Source organism: Dendrobates tinctorius, unplaced genomic scaffold, assembly GCF_039654945.1.
Source record: "Dendrobates tinctorius isolate UK_male_01 unplaced genomic scaffold, ASM3965494v1 ptg000179l, whole genome shotgun sequence".
Lineage (NCBI taxonomy): Eukaryota > Metazoa > Chordata > Amphibia > Anura > Dendrobatidae > Dendrobates > Dendrobates tinctorius.
Window position 1 is genome coordinate 3,377,126 of NW_027361846.1, and position 22,139 is coordinate 3,399,264.

Consider the following 22,139-nt stretch of genomic DNA (forward strand, 5'->3'; position numbering starts at 1 on the left):
TTGTATGTTCTAAGCATAAACTTATAGCGGATGAAATCTTCGTGTAGATTGGATTTTCTCCTCAGACGTTCGGCGCACCTGGAGCACCGCTGCAGGAAACGTGTTTGCACCATGTGCCAGGGTTGTCGCCGTCTGCGTTGTGGTGTTCTATTTATAGGGGGTGCAAATTCATCCAGGGCACTTTGAAGTGTTTCATTGTAATGCTTCAATGCAGAATCAGGACATGAGAGGGAGGAGATAGGGGCCAATGAAGACTGCAAGCTCTTCATAACTTTCTGGGTGTTAATGGCCTGTATGTTTCTATAAATATGGACAGTGGGGGTGACCTGAGCAGCCTGGCAGTTCTTTATAGAGAATGAAAGAAGGTTGTGGTCAGAGAGCGGGAGAGGGGAGTTTGCAATATCATCCACTGCACAAAGCCGAGAGAAGACCAAGTCGAGGGAGTTTCCGTCTTCATGCATTGGAGAATTAGTAAGCTGCAAAAGGCCAAACGAGGAGGTTAGAGATAAAAGGTGAGTAGCAGATGGGGAGAGGGGAAGAGCAATGGGGATATTGAAATCGCCCATGATGAGGGTAGGGATGTCACAGGAGAGAAAATGTGGAAGCCAAGTGGCAAAATGATCCAGGAAATGATGGGAGGGGCCGGGAGGACGATACACCACCGCCACTCGCATGGAGAAGGGGGTGTAGAGTCTGATGGCATGGACCTCAAAAGAAGGGAAGACTAGTGAGGGTAGTTGAGGGATAACCTGAAAGGTACATTTTGGTGATAGGAGCAGACCAACGCCTCCACCTGCTCTATTGTCTGATCTTTGGGTATGAGAGAAGTGTAGCCCCCATATGAAAGTGCAGCAGCAGCGGTAGTGTCTGACTGCTGGATCCAGGTTTCAGTAAGAGCCAGGAGGTTAAGAGAATTAGAAAGGAAGAAGTCATGGATGAAGGAGAGTTTGTTACACACTGAGCGAGAATTCCAAAGGGCACAATTAAGAGAGACAGATGGCATGCAGGGAATATTAATAAGATTAGAGGGGTTTCTGAGTGTAGCAGTTGGGGGGCTTGACTTTCTATAACATGGGGGACCAGGGTTGGGAGCAATGTCTCCTGCGACTAGGAGAAGGAGGATAGAAAGAGTGAGCAGATGGTTAAGTGATTTGTGAGAGCGTCTCTGATGTTGAATGGGGGGACTGACTGGATCTGTGCAATTTAACAATGTGAAAAGAGCATGAGTGCTATACATAGGAGAGGAAAGGAGCGAGGGGCCAATATGGATGGAGTGTAGAGAGTTAATGCCAGGGCGGTGGATGTGTGTGAATGCAGCGGCCAGGATATAAATTACACAAATGCATATGGTAAATATTTGGGGTTGCCCAAATGTACAGGGAAGAGATTTATTTATGTCTTACCTGTCTCCTGCCCTGTCTAACTGCCATGTTATAACTGCCAGCGTACTTAGATACATGTACTTTGATTACATGTACATAAATGCCACCACTGCATAAAAAATAGTCATTGCTTGCGTTGAGAAACATGTGATTGTGTCTCCGCGGCTTGTGTTTTGCATGTTTTTACATATTTCCCATAAGGGATGGGGGCATTGCTCTAGAATCACTGCGTTGAGAAACATGTGATGGTGTCTCCGCAGTGTTGGATGTTGATCTCCATGAGTTCATTCATCCTCATTTTTCACAGTGGCTCCGGTGCAGGCGCACTTTATCTGTCCTGTTGAGGGTGTGAAGTACAGTATTCAGATGTATGGGCGATCTTGTTCTCCGGGATCCATTTTTGTGCTTGCGACGCCATTTTGTTTACGAGTTAAATTTTGTGACTTAACTAGAAGAAAGTTCACGGCTGTTATGAAAACAGACTGTTCCAGCTTGTACAAGATATGAGATATGAGATGAGACCCTAAAAGAATGTGCTATTGTTCTATAGTCTGTCACGCAGCTAGTAACATATTCCGATTTTCTTGCAATACTATTGGCTTAAATGTATTACGATTCTATTGGTAGCTGTATACTTTTCATAATTAAGCAGGATGCTATGTAATGTGAGATTCAATAAATGGGGTTAGTGGTCTGCTTTGATCCTCCCATACAGAGACACATCTCCGTGTGGTTATTCTCAGTTGCTAGCAACATCCTGTGAACTAATTTGGAAATCACTGGATCAACCGTGAAGGGTTAATTTAGCCCTACCTCAACAGCTTGGCACCCAACGTGGGGCCCCCGAATAGGGACGCCTCTGCCCCCGGAGGACAACAAGACAAAGGACCCTCGGAGCGGACACAGGTGCTGGAAAATTGGGACTGATCATCTCCCACGACAACCACGGTAAGTTGGCAGTTATACTGTTCAGACTGACCGTTGGTGTGGTCTTCCTGTGCTTGTTGCTGCAAAGAGGATCTGAGATTTGTCCTCTGGTGGGGTGATTCATGGGTGGAATCATATAGAGGTGCAGTCCCGTTGGGGGCCCAGTGCTCGAACCGTACCTCATAAGGGACGGACACCCCGGATTGACCAGTGATTGTGGCTCTCTTTATAGTCAAAATATCCTGAATTCACTGTTAGAGTCAGGCGTGGTAAAGTGATTGAAGACTGGGTAGGATATGTAACTCAGGTATATATAGATATATATATATTGTAGGGATTCGACTCGCTTAGGTGCAGCGGGAGACAATCATGAGGCAGGTTCTTCCCAAAGTTCATGGGGTTTATTTGCATCATAAATCCACAAGGGAGCACATTACCAAAATAGCCTCTAGATTAGGCAAAAGAACACAAATGTCTGTGGCTTCAGACTCGGACCGAGAGTCTCAGCACATGCTGGGAGCTGTAGTCCTCCCCATATACAACCTCTGTAGTGTCCCGCCTGGACACATGGAAGTCTGTCCACACTCAGACAGACTCCCTCACAGTCTCTCACATGTGCCAAACACCTCAATTACATAGCCCTGTAACCACACCCAAAGGGGATCACATGGCTATGACATCACTAAAGGTTGTATAGACACACACAGGCTTCCCTGACACAGTGTAACAGAAAGATCAGCAGTACCTCTGCTGATCAATACACCCTGGAGCCTGCATCCCAAGGCCACCCACCTTGAGACCCATAATGGTCATTTAGGACCCTGCTCCTGTTACCACACTGAATGTGCCTGTACACCCGTCCTGGGACACCCACACAGCGCCCCCTAGCTGACATAGTGGTAACTACACCACATACCTCCCCCCTCTGTTCAAACTTGTGGGGTTGAACACATGACATCACCCAGGTATCTTGAGACCTGGCACCCATGTCACCTTGCCCTACAAGTCGAGAGGACCATCTCCGTCTGTTTCGGTAGTCAAACTGCCTCATATTCACGTTAGGCCTCCCCGCCCCCAGCGGTCAGTATCTCGGCCTTGGGCTTTGGCCTTCCCGTCAACGTCCGTCAGTGTGATCAGACACTCTTTAGTCTCCACCTGTTTGCAGTGCGCTCCGTCACCCGACCTTTCTCTCACCGGCCGGCTCTCCCAGTTCACACTGTCATGAGTCCCACGTCCAGCTGGGCCAACTGGCTGGTCTGAGTCTGACCCTCTGTCACTATGTCCACCACCGGGTCTCGTGCCTATGTTACTACGATTAGAACGGCCACTTGCGGACTCTCGACGTTCTTGCCTTCGACTACCTGTCCTTTCATTCCTTGGAGGATCCCTTCGGGTCCTTACACCTTGGGTTGGAGGTGGACGCCACCTGACGTTCTCTATCTGCTCATTCATCTGCAGTCGATCCTGTCTTAGCTGCTCAATCTCCTTCAGGTACGCTACCCGATATTCCAGGAGCATGCGAAGCTTCCCAATGCTTTCCACCGAACCAACCACAATGACAGGAACCATGTCATCTTCAATAACGACTTGGATTTCACCAGCAGGTGGGATCCTCACTCTCTTCACACAGGATCGATTCACCATCTCCTGCATCACCTTTCCAAGTCTGCCAACAACTTTCCCCACCAGATTTCTGGGTACCAGAATTATGTCTTCCACAAAGCCCAGCCGACTTTGTGCTTCCCTTGCAAGCTCCAGACGTCGAGCGGCTTTCCTATTACGCTCCACGAGCATCTGTTTCGTGCGGAGACATTGTAGGTGCATCTCCTTCAGGACAGCCACCCTTCTCTCTGTGTCTTCCGTTTCTGCCAGTATCACCAACTGGTCTGTTTCTGGTGCCCAGCTCACACTATAGGCCTTTACTGCCTTTTTAAAGGTCTCATGCACACCTTCGCTGGCACACGCTTCTCGCACGTCTTCGGGTACCTCCATCACGCACTTGAAGGTCATGGACTTGCTCTCATCCTGGACAGATGGCTCTGGGTTCCCCACGGACACTTCCCTCAAGGTATCTGCCAAGACCGGGTGACTGTCTTGTGCAGCTCTTGGTTCACCATCTTCCTGAGATTTACAGTCTTCAGGACCCTTTTCCAAGATGGGCTTTGGCAGTTCTGCCTTGCTATCAGTCGGGCACGGCCGCTGTACGTCTTCACCCATCCACTTCTTCTGCAGAAGACCTTTTACTACTCCACTGAGTTCTTGCAGAACTTTATCTCGCTCCTCTGCCAGGTAGCGACGCTGATCCTCTCTCCTGAGAATCTCCTGTTGATGCTTCTCTTGGGCCTCTCTGAGCACCTCCATATCTTCCAACAGGGTCTTGTTCATGGTTTTACATGCTGACAGGTGACCTCTGAGCTCAGAGACTTCCTTCTCCAGCTCATCCACTCTGTGCTCAGCTGCTTGCCTTAGGACTCTTTCCCGTTCGACATGTTCTGTTACAGTCTCATCAGCTGTATCTCATGATCTTGTTCTCTTTTGGCCAGCACGTGTCTCACCACTACCTCTTTAATTATATCATCAAAGGGTACCACTGGGTCAGTCACACCAGTCGAGTGAACCCTCCAGTTACCGTCCAGCACCAATGTGTCTAGTCCAGTAGTCTCATCTCCCAGCCCACCATCTGTCTTATCACGAGACGTCAGGTCCGTCAGTTGGGCAGATGTACTTCTTCCTCTGGTCAGTTCTACCTCTGACCTGTCCATGTCAGGAGCCGTCACTGTCTCAGTGTCCGCTGGCCCCACAGTCGAAGCATCTCCATCATCCGACCAAATGTCATCAAACAAAAGAAAGTCCCGGCCCCTCTCCCAGGCATAGACTAAGTCCCGTGGTATCCCTCTACCTTGGCACTCACCACCTTTGGTCCCCTCAAACACTACTGTGTCTACTGCGTAGTTCACCGTGACCCCGTGTTTACAGCGAACCCTGACGTTTTTCTCGGTCAGAGAGAAAACGAGAGGCGTTCCTGTCAGAGTCACCTGACTCTCTGAGTCCAGCCGACCAAAGGCTCCTTCCCGGTGCAGCATCACTGTACACATCTGTGGCCCGTCATTACTACCTGGAAATGATATTCCACATTCTGAAAAAGACCTGCACATACACTGCGGTACTCCAGACGTACCTACTGAGTCACCTAGTGCTGTCACTTCTTCAAACTTGGCCCCTTTCTGGACCACCACCCCGCTTTGGGTTGCCACTCCAATTTGGGTCACCGCCCCCTTTTGGCACTCCACCCCTTTTGGGTTACCACTCCAATTTGGGTCACCTCCCCCTTTTGTGACTCCACCCCTTTTTGGGTTACCACTCTAATTTGGGTCACCGCCCCCTTTGGGACTCCACCCCTTTTTTGGTTACCACTCCCTTTTGGGTCACCGCCCCCTTTTGGGATTTCCCCTTGTCCGTTCTGCAGAACTTCTTATGCCACAGTTCACACAGTACAGTTTGTCTCTCACGATACCAGACAAGTCTTTGCTGGCACCACCACAGCTCCTGCTGTCACTGATCACCGGCACCTCCGGCTGCTGTTCACACACATACACAGCGGCTGGTGTCACTGCAGCTCCTGCTGCGCCATCTTCGTGGACCCGCCGATCCACCGGAAGCCGCTTGTCACCTTCGTAACCCTGCCGGGTTACTGGAAGCCGCTTGTCACCCTCAAAGATAAAAAAGCCACAAAAGTGCACCCATAGGGACTTACCAGTGCAGGTATAATGGGTTATGCAGCAATAATACAGGGTACTCACCCTTAATAGTTGTGTAAAGCCACAACTACTGTATCCACTTAGTCACATGCAATAAAGCTGCAGCAGGATGGTGTAGACAGACAGCGTCTGCTACCAATGCTCCCAGGGCAGATCCCAAAAAAGGAAAAACACCAGGACCCTGTGCTGCGAGACCTTCGTGACCCCACTGAGCTACAGCAAGCACCTTCAGGTTTTGCAGAGGAAAAGAAAAAAAAAACAAAAACACATGCACAGTCTCTCACATGTCCTGTCCGTGTGCTGTTCAGGACGTACCGTCTCCGCCTGAGACCGTCCAACACACAGGCGCACACCGGGTGCTATTCAGGGAGCAGCCCTCCTCCCAGGGTTTCCGAACACACCGGTCTCACCAGGTCCAGGGGCTCAGCAAGTGCTCTTCAGGACATCCGTCTCCACCTGAGACTGCCCAACACACGCCTCACCAGGTCCAAGGTCATAGCACGTGCTTCAGGGCTCTTCCCAACACTGACCCTCCAGGACCTTGCTCACTGACCCCTCCAGGAACACAGTCTCTCACTGACCCCAGTGCAACACAGACTCCTGTCTGTTACCTGTGTCAGCCACACAGGTTCCTGGACGCCTCTTCTCCTCAGAGGTATCCCACAAATATTAATAGTCACTTTCTCTGACCTCGGTCAGTATTACTCACGGTTGTCAGACCGTCTGCTCTCCTGGCTCAGAATCGCCAGCACTGCCACACGTGCTTCTGGGAGTCGCTGCCCGCATTCTCCACCAATTGTAGGGATTCGACTCGCTTAGGTGCAGCGGGAGACAATCATGAGGCAGGTTCTTCCCAAAGTTCATGGGGTTTATTTGCATCATAAACCCACAAGGGAGCACATTACCAAAATAGCCTCTAGATTAGGCAAAAGAACACAAATGTCCGTGGCTTCAGACTCGGACCGAGAGTCTCAACACATGCTGGGAGCTGTAGTCCTCCCCATATACAACCTCTGTAGTGTCCCGCCTGGACACATGGAAGTCTGTCCACACTCAGACAGACTCCCTCACAGTCTCTCACATGTGCCAAACACCTCAATTACATAGCCCTGTAACCACACCCAAAGGGGATCACATGGCTATGACATCACTAAAGGTTGTATAGACACACACAGGCTTCCCTGACACAGTGTAACAGAAAGATCAGCAATACCTCTGCTGATCAATACAACCTGGAGCCTGTATCCCAAGGCCACCCACCTTGAGACCCATAATGGTCATTTAGGACCCTGCTCCTGTTACCACACTGAATGTGCCTGTACACCCGTCCTGGGACACCCACACAGCGCCCCCTAGCTGACATAGTGGTAACTACACCACAATATATATAACCAGAGGTGTCCGGAGGGCTAGTCTGAGACGCCCTCCTCCTTTCACTGAGTACCGCGAATCTTGGGCAATCCCAGAGGGGGATTATTGACCCGGTGGAACAGAGACTGAAACGGCCGCCAGATCTGTGCACAACAGAAGGATATTTAGCTCTAAATGAGGTTATCCGTGGAAGGAAAAGAAGAATTTTGTGGCTTGGCACATGAATTGTGTGACGAAGGTGTTAGGAAGAACAGAGGAAGTGAATTCTGATTTTTTCTGTTACTGCTATGTTGAAGAAGGAAAAATTGTCTATTATTATGGCAAAGATGGGATGTATTGTGGTTCAAGAAAGTGACTGTGGTGTCAGAAAGTGATTAAAGAAGGAACTGACATCGAGACTGATGTGTCAGGCAGGCAAATAGTTAAGAATGATTTGAAAGAAGAGGTCTCCCTGCTAGATGATGATTGTACAAGGAGACCGGGAGAAGCAGCCCCCGCCCCCACCTTTCCTTTGTTAAACTCTGACGGTATCTATTATCAGCCACCGCTGCCAGCCTCAGTCCCTGCTAAAAAAAAAAAAAAAGTTTTCAGAAGAATTTAACCCGCTCTGTTCAGCAGAGAGAGAGAAAAGGAAAAAAAAAACAAGCTAGCAGCCGTAGCTGCTCCAGCCCCCTCCCTTCGCGCTCAACACAGCTGCGAGCACACAGTTTGTCCCTTATCAGTGTGCCCTTCAGCCCATACAGCAAACTCTGGCCCCCCTCAGACTTCAGCTACTGGGAACCCTGCTCCTCAGCCCCTCCCTGCTAATTCTGGCGCTGTGCCCAACTCATACTCCCGCTGTTTTAATCAGAGTAGATGATAGACCCAATTAATATACTCTTACAAAACCAATCCCTGTGGGACCCTTCCCCGAGGGGGCAGATTTATTATCACAGTTCCGCTCCAGAATACAATTCCAAGATGATGGTCAGATGATTCTTACGTTACATTATCCCTATGCAGATGAAGACAGTGAGGAAATCTGTATTTTGTATGCCTTTCCCACAGTTATGCCACAAGGGGCCCAAAACAGTCCCAACCAGTTTGCAAAAAAAAAAAAATATGAGCAGGTGTCTTTTGCCATTGCTGCCACTGTTAGCCTCCTCAAGCATCTGGCAGCACTGAACTGTCGGGTTTCGGCCTCGAGACTTCAGTTCTGCCTTGGTCAAGTGATATTCTTGGGTCACTGTCTCCTTCAGGGTGCCAGACACCTCGCAGAAGAAAGAAAAATAGCTGTCAGCTCCCTTCCTTTCCCAAAAGATGAAACTGAACTCCAGCGTTTTCTTGGACTATGCACTTATTGTTGTCAGTGGATACCGGATGCATCCCGCATAATGCAACCCCTTTACAACGCCTTGAAAGACGTATAATGAACTATAAGGAAAGATGGCAGTGATGAGGAATACCTCCAATATGATTGTTCCCAACTTCTGACTGAAGAAACAGCTACTCCACCAAATGTCAGCGAGAATCCACTACAAAAATCCTGATCTGGTGTTATACACGGACTCACGGTATGCATTTGATATTACTCACGATTTTGGGGCTCTATGGGCCAATCGAGGGTTTATTACTACTGCCGGAACCCCAATGAAAAATTCTGAAGCTGTTAAAATCCTCATGGACTCGAACAAATTACCTGCTCAGGTGGCTATTATCAAAGTTAAGGTGCACGGTCCTAGGACCAGTCCACAGACTGTTGGCAACACATTTGCGGATATGCAAGCAAAAGCCGCCGCTCTCTTACCCGTTGAACCAACCATACCAACTATGGTGACCACACGCTCTCAGCGTAAACAGTTACATGAAGCACTGACCCTACAAGAACCTGATGATCTACAACAGACTGAAGTTTTCTGTCGGACCCTGCGAGACCGCTTAATGACGATGCAGAGAATGTCTCCAAAGGAAAAGGTGAAGCAATGGAAGACTGATGGGACACGTATGGATAATGGTCTCTGGAAAAAGGACCAACTCGTGTGTCTCCCTAAGCGGATGTACCCTGCTCTTGCCATATGGGCACATGGACCTACACATCGAGGAAAGAATCAGGCCCTCGCACTGGTGCAAAAATTCTACTGGGCCCCGGGAATTTCCACAGTTTTGTCAGCGCTCAAACGTTCCTGTAATATCTGTCAACCTTGTAATCCCGGTCAACTTCACCCCCGAAGCATCTTGCTAAGCCCGACTATCCTTTCCAAAGGCTCCAGGTGGACCATATCATGTTGCCTAAGTCTGGAAGGTATGAATACTGTTTGGTTGTTGTTGACATGTTCTCCAGGTGGCCGGAAGCATTTCCAGTTACCAACATGACTGCAAAAACCACAGCGAAGAAACTGGTGATGGAAGTTATATGCAGATATGGGGTTCCAGAAGTTGTTGAAAGTGATCAAGGCCCGGCCTTTTCTTCTCATGTGTACCAAGAAGTTCTGACAATGCTTGGATCCACTGTAGCTCTCCATACTCCGTACCACCCATAATCCAGTGGGGAAGTTGAGAGGCTGAACGGCACACTGAGGGGACAATTGACCAAAATGATGCAGGAGACTACGGCTCCATGGCCAGAGCTCCTACCCATTGTACTATACCTCATTCGCACTACCCCTATTGCAAAACATGGCCTGTCCCCATATGAGATATTGTTTGGTGCTAGGCCCCCAGTTGCAAATTTCCAGCCTCAGCAGTTATCAGAAGAGACTGACTGTGCTGTTCAATATGTTATCCAGCTTAGTGAAAATCTTACTAACATCTATGCTCTAGTTTCTTCTTCTCTTCCAGATTCAGCAGAAACCGACACCTGTCATAACCTGAAGCCTGGTGATTTGGTAGTCGTGAAGAGGCATGTCAGGAAGCACGGACTAGAACCCTTGTATGACGGTCCCTATCAAGTCCTCCTCATCACCCAACAAGCCAATAGCAAATGAAGGGACATAATGTTTTGGTTTTTCTCATTTTCCATATTATTATTGGTAGAAGTTAAAAGATATTCAATGACTCAGATCAATACAATAAACACAATGATCGTAATAAGGACAGTTGTTGGTCAGACACTTTCTCCTTTCTCAATCCAGCCAATTGGATTAAGGGAATTGGGGGCTGGATAGCTGGAATCTTACAGGCTTGTTACACATTGCTGCCTGTATCCTTGTAGTATATGTGATACTAAAACTTGTTCTTTGGTGTATGTCTGTATGTATTAGGAAAGTCTGCACTAAGACAGCTAATGATGATACCAAAGGCGTCGTTGCCCCTGCTCTTCTCTGCACCGATCTCAAAAGGCTACTTGATGAAGATGTTGAAGCCAAGCACATGGCTACCTACAAAAGATCTCCACCACCGTTATCAAAAGTTGTTATTCGTGAATTGCAGTACACAGGGGGGACGGGTGCGCCGCGACAGCCATGACTGATAACACGGCATCAGTCATGTGAAGACCAGTAGCCCTCAAGCTGTTAGCTTGGGATAGCACCTCTGATGCTGCAAATGTGTTAACAAAATTTATCTAGGGGGAATTGTGAAGTACAGTATTCAGATGTATGGGACATCTTGTTCTCCGGGATCCATTTTTGTGCTTGCGACGCCATTTTGTTGTTTACGAGTTAAATTTTGTAACTTAACTAGATGAAAGTTCACGGCTGTTATGAAAACAGACTGTTCCAGCTTGTACAAGATATGAGATGAGACCCTAAAAGAATGTGCTATTCTATAGTCCACGTCACGTAGCTAGGGACATATTCCGATTTTCTTGCAATACTATTGGCTTAAATGTATTACGATTCTATTGGTAGCTGTATACTTTGCATAATTAAGCAGGATGCTATGTAATGTGAGATTCAATAAACGGGGTTAGTGGTCTGCTTTGATCCTCCCATACAGAGACACATCTCCGTGTGGTTATTCCCAGTTGCTAGCAACATCCTGTGAACTAATTTGGAAATCACTGGATCAACCGTGAAGGGTTAATTTAGCCCTACCTCAACAAGGGCAGAGTACTGCAGTGTGCAGGCGCCGGACCTCTCTGTCCTCTCCCGACGCCTGCGCACTGCAGGACTCTGCTCTGCCCTCAACAGGATAGAGCTCCTGCGCCGGAGCTGATGTGCCTAAACAGTAAAAAAAAAAAAACATGTGACCCCATTTTGGAAATTAGACCCCTTAAGGAACTTATCTAGATGTCTGGTGAGCACTTTGAACCCCCAAGTGCTTCACAGAAGCTTATAACACAGAGCAGTGAAAATAAAAAAATATATTTTTTTCCTCAAAAATGATTTTTAGCCCACTATTTTTTATTTTCCCAAGGGTAACAGGAGAAATTAGACCCCCAAAGTTGGTAAATAGTGGAAACCCCTCAAGTCTTGATCCAACCCTAACCCCAACACAACCCTAATCCCTAATCCTAACCCTAATTTCAACCCTAACACTAATTCTGACTCTAACCCTAATGAAAAATTGAGAATAAATATATTTTCTGTATTTTATTATATGTACCTAACTAAGGGGGGTGATAAACGGGGTTTTGTTTTTACTATTTTTTTTTATTTTGGTCACTGTGATAGTTTATCACAGTGATAAAAATGAATGAATGGAATTTGCCAGCCGGCAGATTCGCGGCGGGTGCACCGCGCCCACCATTTTCTTCGGGGACCAAGATGGCGACACCCACCGGAGGAGGCAGGAGGGCCCAGGGACTACGAGGACCACCGGGAGGTACCGGGGGGGGGGATCGGGGACCCTTTTTCTCTCTACTCTGATGTGCGATCACATCAGAGGAGAGAGAAATTAAATGCAAAACCGCAGCTTTTTTTTTTTTTGGCGATCGCTGTTATAGGGTTAATAACGGCGATTGTAAAAGCGGGGTCGGTAAAAACCAGCCGACCAGATTCATGTTCTGGTGTTTCGGCTACCCCGGGCAGCCGAGACCCTAGAGAAAATCCGACGCTGGGTGGGCGCTATTTACTTTCTCCACAGCGCCGTGAATTAACGGCACTGTGGTTTAATTACCCTTAACTACCGCCTGGCTATTAAAAAAAACTGACATGGGGTCCCCCTATAATTAAAAACCAGCAAAGGCTATGCAGACAGCTGAGGCCTGATATTAATAGCCTAGGAAGGGGCCATGGATATTGCCCCACCCCCTGGCTAAAAACATCAGCTCTCATCCACCCCAGAAAACCCACATCTGTAAGATGCGCTAATTCTGGCACTTAGTCTCGCTCTTCCCACTTGCCTTGTATCAGTGGCAAGTGGGGTATTAGTTGAGGGGTTGATGTCACCTTTGTGACATCAAGCCCCGAGGTTAGTAATGGTGAGGTGTCAATAAGACGTCCCTATTGCTATCTAGTAACTAATCTAATCTAATACCTAGAGATATGTTTACTCTCAAATGGAAGATGATGCTGTAAGCAGACATATAATACTTCCGTAGTCCCTCTACGAGCTTCCCCCCAAGAGTTATGGCCAATAGAAAGTTTTTCATAACTTTCCAAAGGGGGCGTATCCAGCCACCCGGTGAGGTCAGCACGGGGAGGTCCCTAAGTTTATAGGCCAACTATAAAGCAGGAACAGCCATTTTGCAGGTTGTTCAGACCTGGTGTAGACAGCATATACCATCCATGCTGTGGACTGAATCTTGGTCGTTGGGAACTCCCCTCCCCCACTCCACATGGTGTGCCATTGACTGAAATATGTAAGTTCATCTTTTAATCCATTTTTATTTTGTAATTGCCTGTACATATTGTATCTGTCTCTCTTTGTAACATGTTTTGTACTTTTGTAAACACTGCCTATTTTTTTTGGAGTAAAATCTTTAATATTTACTAGTTTTGTGTTTCCTTGCTCTATAAGCTTACTTGCCACATCCTCTGTGCTAAAACTACACTACTGGTCGGTTGGCTCCTGACCCGAGATTGATTTTAATATCATAACTAGCTGGTGGCAGCAAAGTGTGTTCCGGGGTATTTGGTAGATTCTGGCAGGGAAGGAACGGAGGTTCTGTGAAAATTTGCAGCATGTCACCGTGGGGGGGCCAAATCGCTACAGGCCTCAAAGACACGGGGGCCGAACGAACCCTTATCTGACCCAATCTGGCGGCCCCTGAAGAGATTATTATGGGGAAAACCCTGGGATTGTCAACGGGATTGGGGCGTCTGCTGTCTCTTGTCAATAGCCTGGGTTTATTTAGATTGGGATGTCAGGAGCGGGGTGAAGGAAGTGGGGTTGTCCGAAAACTTGCCCACCGACTGTCATGGTTAGGACATGGTTAATGTCCTGTTCTCACAGGGTTAACTTTTGCCGGCCTCTCTTTGGATCAGGGAGGGGTATTTATACTCACTCCAGACTAGGATTCCCTGTCAGCTATATGGTTATTCTGGCTGTGTGTCTGACCCCCCTGGTGTGCGTGTATACTGCATTGCTTGTTTGATTCCCGTGTATGACCCAGTCTGTCCCCTCACTCTGAACTCCGTCTCTCGTTTTGGGACTATTGTCTTTTCCGGTTCTGACCGCCTGGCTTGGCTATCGTTACTCCGTTACAGTTTGTCCCTATTGTACAGTCTATTGCCCGTTCTGGTTTTCTGATCTATTGCTACGTCCTGACTATTCGCTCTGTCTAACCCTTTGGTACTGTATTGCTATCTCGTGCTTTGACCCTGGCTTCATCTGGTTTCTGTCTCTGTATATGCCCCTTGGTAACATTGTTCTGTAGTTACCTTTCTAGGAGTTTCCCTGCAGCTCCTAGATCTGTGGAGTTTAGGCCACGCCTCCAGCAGTCACGTGCTTCAGGTCCTGATAGTCTGAAGCATGCATCTTCACTGCTGCTGCCCTGCTCCACAGGTATCTTTGAGCACTGTTTTTGTACACAGGACATGCGCACTGGCTCAGTGAGCAAGTGCAGTGCGGTGTTCCTGACACCGACATTTTGTTGGGGACTGAATTGGGCAGGATTTTCGCATATTATGCCCCTGACACCCCTCCCAATCTGATGCCGAGGGTATCTCTAGCAAGTAGTCCATCATATTGGTAATTCATTCCGTGATCCAGAAATCCAAATCCTTGCTGACGGCACCATCAACGTAGCCAGTTGTTCACCTCCATAATCTTGTTCCACCTCCTTGTTCCATGGCCACCCACTGGGAAGATGGATGAGAAGACCACCTGCGCTCCCAGTTCTTTCACTTGCTGATAAGCGCTCGATACCAGATGTTGCAGCTGCATTTTCCTACAGAGAGACATGAATTGAATCTCCTGGTCAGTAAGCATCTCCCTGGGAAATCCTACTTGGGAAAAGATGGCCAACAGGGCATCCGTCACCTTATCCGCCCTAGTAGAGGACAGAGCCACTGCCTCCGGGTACCGGGTAGCATAGTCTACCACAGTAAGGATGAAACTCTTTCCAAAGCTGCTGGGGACGGCCAGTGGTCCCACAATGTCCACAGCAATCCTCTGGAAAGGCTCCTCTATCACTGGCAAAGAGATCAGGGGAGCCTTGGGAACAGGCCCTGACTTCCCCACTGTTTGACATGTGATACAGGAGCGGCAATAGTTTGTTACATCTGTCCCCATTTTGGGTCAATAGAAGTGTTGAGACAGCCGGGCCTTAGTTTTGCTGATCCCCAAGTGTCCAGTGAATGGAATCTCATGGGCAATCCATAACAACTCACCCCTAAATTGGTAGCGTACGACCAGCTGTCTCTCCCTCAACCACTCCTGTTGGAGTTTACAGGGAACCGTCTCCCGGTACAATCTCCCTCGTTCCCAGAACACCTTATCAGTCTCGGAGGTGGGTGTCTCGGTGAGGTTTCTTAAGGTCTCCAGGCTAACATCTGAGTGCAGAGCAGCCAAGAACTCCTGGCTGAAGGCAGCCAGAAGTGATGTTAAGGTTCCGTCCTCATGGGGACCCTCTGGGACCTGCTCTGGGTCTGTCGCTGGTTCAGTCAATCCTCTGACTGAGTAGGGTCCAGAAGGCAGGGTGTTACTTGCATTCTGGGCACTCTGACTGCGGGTGACATGGCTACATAGGTCGTCTCCCCGGGGATTTCCACAGTCCCATTAGCCTGCTCAGTGATGGGTACTACCTCTTCATCCTTCCCCATTACTTCAGGAGCAGTGCTCATTATGGAGCAGTTATCGGCCAGGTCACCTTTCTTTGTGGCACTGGTCAATTGCTTAGCCTCACCTTCTTCATGATTCCCGTGCCTCTCCCCATTTCCCTTTAGCACTGTTGCTTGCTCCTGTTAGGGGTTCCTCAGCCATTTCACCCCGCAGCATAATGTGACTGAGTACTCCTGTTCCTCCAGGTACATCATAATTATCAGGTAAAGCACGCACATTCACATCATTAGCAGTAACATTACCCTCAGTATCAGATTGGGGAGGGGTGTCCGGGACATAATAAGCAAACATCCCCCCCAAATCAGTTCCCAAAAAAACATTTGTGGGTAAGTTTACGGACACCCCCATTTCCTTCACCCCGATACCAGCACCCCAATCTATAAAAACCCAGGTCATCGGCAAGGGACAGTGGACACCCCCAATCCCGGTGACAGTCAGGGTTTTCCCCGGGATAATCTCTTTAGGGGTCACCAGTTTGGGTCAGATACCTAGGGCCATAAACTGCATTCCCGAGGGAGGGGGAGAGTAGAGTTTCACAGAAGGAGACAGAGGGGGCTTGCAGGCTACCCCTTCCGAACGGTAATTTCTCATTTTTCGGATATTGACCTGACACTTTCTATGCGCCAGTCCGGAAAACCCTGTGATTTTATTCGTCCTCACTGACCCGTCTCCTGCTGTGGATGATCCCACCGGGTTATCTGTCCGACTTCTCGGAGAGGCCGATGTTCACAGTATATGGCTGGAGTCCGGTGAGGGTTGTATCCCCCCCTCCAGTAAGCGGCTCTCAGGTCTGTAATGTTGTGGATCCATGCTCCCGCATCTCGGCAGGGTCACTATTTGATGGGATTATTCACCATCTTGACACATTGCGATCCGGCAGGACACGTTGTCCCCTTTACTTCTCGTTATTTGAATGCTTTCCTCTGATCTTATTATTCCGTCTTTGCTCACAAATGTTGAAACTTTATTGTTTTTTTTTCCCCACAATATTCACCATCATCGCACAATCGGGATTTGTATTACCGGCTGAGCCATGACCGGGCAGGGCCTTCACCTGGCTGAGCAGTCACCAGACGGGGGTCCTGATAATGTCTCGTTCTTCATACAGCCAATCAATCGTGTCATGAGGTGTTCTCATCATTTGGGGGATGGATAATTCTCAGAAGATTAACACTCTCACAGAGGATAGAAGATTGGGCCACATGAGGCAAGAGAAGGGAAAGAACTGAGAAGAGACGACGCTCAGCGCCTGGGAGGTAATGGGGGAGAAAACATACATAAAAATGGAGAAAAGATGCAAAATTTGTTGCAGAAAAGGGTTTATTAAAATGATATACATTCAGCGTGACTGCAGCACAAGGGAGGAAGAGCCAGACAGCTGGGGATCAGCGGCAGAGTGATCACCGGCAGAGGGATCAGCGGCAGAGCGATCACCGGCAGAGGGATCACCGGCAGAGGGATCACCGGCAGAGGGATCACCGGCGCAGGGTTCAGCGCTTGGAGAAGTCTCCACCTGTGTAGACAGAATCAGAGCATGGTCCATATATCAGTGACGATTAGTGATTGCACAAGAGGTAAAACCTAAGAGAAGCCTACGCAAAAGGAAATTCAATCCCATTTCCAAAAAATAAAATGCAGAACATCACTTCAGGTAGCGAAAACAAAGGAGCTAATAATGGCTGATACCGGACAGTAGTGAGATCTGTGACTGGTGTTCGGCAGGCGCTCACCTTCCCCTGTACCTGCAGGGCAAGTCCTCTTTATTGCTGCTACGTACCCTGACAGCCAGTGCACTCGCAGCTGTCAATCACGGGGAGAACTACCGGCTCCTCCTCGCCATCCTCACAGCCGAGGTTCAGGATTTTCACCGGGTTCTCGGGGTCCAGTCTGTAGCTGCAGCAGTCACACATGGTCTGAAGATACGGTTCCTGCAGAGACAATGAGGCTGGGTGATAACATGATGTAGGCCATACCCTCTAACACCATCTGCAATCCCGGAGCTTCCCTCTGTTGTCCGGTCTGTAATCCCTGGCCTATCTTCCATTATCCTGCCTGAAATCCCTGACCTTCCCTCTTTCATCATGCCTGTAATACAAAGTCTTCACCTTGTTATTAGTGATGAGCGAGTATACTTGTTGCTCGGGTGTCCTCCGAGTATTTTGGAGTGCTCGGAGATTTAGATTGTGTCAACGCAGCTGCGTGATTTGTGGCTGCTGGACATCCTGAATACATCCAGGGATTCCCTGACTGTTAGGGAATCCCCATGTGTATTCAGGCTGTCTAGCAGCTGCAGATCATGCAAGCTGAGGCGAAAACTAAATCTCCGAGCACGCCAAAATACTTGGAGGACACCCGAGCAACAAGTATACTCGCTCATCACTAGTTGTTATCAAACTTGTAATCACTGTCTTTCCCTCCGTCATTCCACCTGTAATCCCCGACCTTTCCTCCAGTGTGCCACCTGTAATCACCGACCTTCCCTCCATCGTCCCGCCTGTAATCCCTGACATTCCAACTGTCATCCCACCTGTAAATCCCGGCCTTCCTTTGGTTTCCTCCACCTATAATTACTGACCCTCCCTCCAATGTCCCGCCTGTAATCACTGACCTCGCCGTCATCCCTCCTGTAATTAGTCATTTTGCATGTAAACCCCGACCTTCCCTCTGTCACCCCACCTATAATCACTGACCTTCCCTCTGTCACCCCACCTATAATCACTGACCTTCCCTCTGTCACCCCACCTATAATCACTGACCTTCCCTCTGTCACCCCACCTATAATCACTGACCTTCCCTCTGTCACCCCACCTATACTCACTGACCTTCCCTCTGTCACCCCACCTATAATCACTGACCTTCCCTCTGTCACCCCACCTATAATCACTGACCTTCCCTCTGTCACCCCACCTATACTCACTGACCTTCCCTCTGTCACCCCACCTATAATCACTGACCATCACTCTCATGTCCCACCTATAATCACTGACCTTCACCCCCATGTCCCACCTGTAATCACTGACCTTCACCCCCATGTCCCACCTGTAATCACTGATCTTCACTCCCATGTCCCACCTGTAATCACTGACCTTCCCTCTGTCGCCCCACCTATAATCACTGACCTTCACTCCCATGTCCCACCTGTAATCACTGACCTTCACTCCCATGTCCCACCTATACTCACTGACCTTCACTCCCATGTCCCACCTGTAATCACTGACCTTCACTCCCATGTCCCACCTGTAATCACTGACCTTCACTCCCATGTCCCACCTATACTCACTGACCTTCACTCCCATGTCCCACCTGTAATCACTGACCTTCACTCCCATGTCCCACCTATACTCACTGACCTTCACTCCCATGTCCCACCTGTAATCACTGACCTTCACCCCCATGTCCCACCTGTAATCACTGATCTTCACTCCCATGTCCCACCTGTAATCACTGACCTTCCCTCTGTCGCCCCACCTATAATCACTGACCTTCACTCCCATGTCCCACCTGTAATCACTGACCTTCACTCCCATGTCCCACCTATACTCACTGACCTTCACTCCCATGTCCCACCTGTAATCACTGACCTTCACTCCCATGTCCCACCTATACTCACTGACCTTCAGTCCCATGTCCCACCTGTAATCACTGACCTTCACTCCCATGTCCCACCTGTAATCACTGACCTTCACTCCCATGTCCCACCTATACTCACTCACCTTCACTCCCATGTCCCACCTGTAATCACTGACCTTCACTCCCATGTCCCACCTATAATCACTGACATTCACTCCCATGTCCCACCTGTAATCACTGACCTTCACTCCCATGTCCCACCTATAATCACTGACCTTCACTCCCATGTCCCACCTGTAATCACTGACCTTCACTCCCATGTCCCACCTGTAATCACTGACATTCACTCTCATGTCCCACCTATAATCACTGACCTTCACTCCCATGTCCCACCTATACTCACTGACCTTCACTCCCATGTCCCACCTGTAATCACTGACCTTCACTCCCATGTCCCACCTGTAATCACTGACCTTCACTCCCCCATGTCCCACCTGTAATCACTGACCTTCACTCCCATGTCCCACCTGTAATCACTGACCTTCACTCCCATGTCCCACCTATACTCACTGACCTTCACTCCCATGTCCCACCTGTAATCACTGACCTTCACTCCCATGTCCCACCTGTAATCACTGACCTTCACTCCCATGTCCCACCTATACTCACTGACCTTCACTCCCATGTCCCACCTGTAATCACTGACCTTCACTCCCATGTCCCACCTATAATCACTGACCTTCACTCCCATGTCCCACCTGTAATCACTGACCTTCACTCCCATGTCCCACCTGTAATCACTGACCTTCACTCCCATGTCCCACCTGTAATCACTGACCTTCACTCCCATGTCCCACCTATAATCACTGACATTCACTCCCATGTCCCACCTGTAATCACTGACCTTCACTCCCATGTCCCACCTATAATCACTGACATTCACTCCCATGTCCCACCTGTAATCACTGACCTTCACTCCCATGTCCCACCTTCTGTTGTTCCCCCTGTAGTCACTGAAGTTCCCTCTATCACCCCTCCTGCAATCCCCAACCTCCCCTCTATCGTGCCACTTGTAATTCCCGACCTTCCCTCAGTTGTCCAGCCAGTAATCCCTGCTATCATCTTTGACCTTTCAACCCCATCTATGACCTTTTACCTCTGCTAGGACATTGGTCCAGGATGAGCACTGACCACGACAGAAGCGAACCTCCACATTCTCCAGGTAGCAGCCGCCTTTGGTGATGTTCCTGACCTCAGTATGGAGTTTGCAGACTGGGGAGCCATCTGTAGAGAGATGACCACATTATTATACATTATAATGGTTGAAAATGAGCCCAGAAGCCACTGGACACATCAGCTTCTCACTGGTGAATCTATCAAAAGTCATGGTCCCCACATGTCTATTTCATAGCAGACTACAAGAGCCAGGCGCCACTAGACCGGCCCCACCCCATGTCATCAGGCAGACGCCACTAGACAGGTCCTGTACTGAGTGACTGGACAGCAGCCACTAAACTGACCTTGCCCCACGTCAACAGCGAGGAGTCACGAGACTAGCCCCACTCAAAGTAACCAGCCAGGAACAACAAGACTAGCCCCGCTTTACTTGACCAGCCAGTAACCACAAAACTAGCCCTGCCTTACGTGACCAGCCAGTAACCACAAGACTAGCCCCGCCTTACGTGACCAGCCAGGAACCACAAGACTAGCCCAGCCTTACGTGACCAGCCAGGAACCACAAGACTAGCCCCACCTTATGGGACCAGCCCGTAACCACAAGACTAGCCCAGCCTTACGTGACCAGCCAGGAACTACAAGACTAGCCCAGCCTTACGTGACCAGCCAGGAACCACAAGACTAGACCCGCCTTACGTGACCAGCCCGTAACCACAAGACTAGCCCCGTCTTACGTGACCAGCCAGGAACCACAAGACTAGCCTCGCCTTACGTGACCAGCCAGGAATGATGATATCCTCTCAGAGCACAAGATCCCAAGACGCCCCCTAAATCTACAGTAAAAGGTACAATCCTACCTGCTATCAGTCTACGGCACACGGGACAGCATCCTCCGGGCTCCTGCACCTTCACCTCCACCTATCACATAGAAACTGGTCATTACAGCATGAACCTTTATATCCCCAGTGTCGATGTGTATAATAATCCTCGTTACCGTGGTGTCAGTGTGGTGTAATAATCCTCGTTACTGTGGTGTCAGTGTGATGTAATAATCCTCGTTACCGTGGTGTCAGTGTGATGTAATAATCCTTGCTACCGTGGTGTCGGTGTGATGTAATAATCCTCATTACCGTGGTGTCGGTGTGATGTAATAATCCTCGTTACCGTGGTGTCAGTGTGATATAATAATCCTTGCTACCGTGGTGTCGGTGTGATGTAATAATCCTCGTTACCGTGGTGTCGGTGTGGTGTAATAATCCTCGTTACCGTGGTGTCGGTGTGGTGTAATAATCCTCGTTACCGTGGTGTCGGTGTGATGTAATAATCCTCGTTACCGTGGTGTCGGTGTGATGTAATAATCCTCGTTACCGTGGTGTCGGTGTGATGTAATAATCCTCGTTACCGTGGTGTCGGTGTGATGTAATAATCCTCGTTACCGTGGTGTCGGTGTGATGTAATAATCCTCGTTACCGTGGTGTCAGTGTGATGTAATAATCCTTGCTACCGTGGTGTCGGTGTGATGTAATAATCCTCGTTACCGTGGTGTCGGTGTGGTGTAATAATCCTCGTTACCGTGGTGTCGGTGTGGTGTAATAATCCTCGTTACCGTGGTGTCGGTGTGGTGTAATAATCCTCGTTACCGTGGTGTCAGTGTGATGTAATAATCCTCGTTACCGTGGTGTCGGTGTGATGTAATAATCCTCGTTACCGTGGTGTCGGTGTGATGTAATAATCCTCGTTACCGTGGTGTCGGTGTGATGTAATAATCCTTGCTACCGTGGTGTCGGTGTGATGTAATAATCCTCGTTAC

General features: G+C 48.9%; 1 protein-coding gene across 1 annotated transcript in view; it reads right to left on the minus strand.

Moving 5' to 3' along the window:
* Window positions 1-16,885: 16,885 nt before the first annotated feature.
* Window positions 16,886-22,139, minus strand: part of LOC141054879 (SCO-spondin-like) — a 463,576-nt gene continuing 458,322 nt past the window's right edge. Inside the window, exons 115-118 of the mRNA XM_073551763.1 lie at window positions 21,187-21,247; window positions 20,310-20,437; window positions 17,361-17,511; window positions 16,886-17,096 (exon numbers count right to left, since the gene is read on the minus strand). Of these exons, the coding sequence (XP_073407864.1) occupies window positions 17,074-17,096; window positions 17,361-17,511; window positions 20,310-20,437; window positions 21,187-21,247 (363 nt within the window). The 3' untranslated portion in view covers window positions 16,886-17,073. The remainder of the gene's footprint in view (window positions 17,097-17,360; window positions 17,512-20,309; window positions 20,438-21,186; window positions 21,248-22,139) is intronic.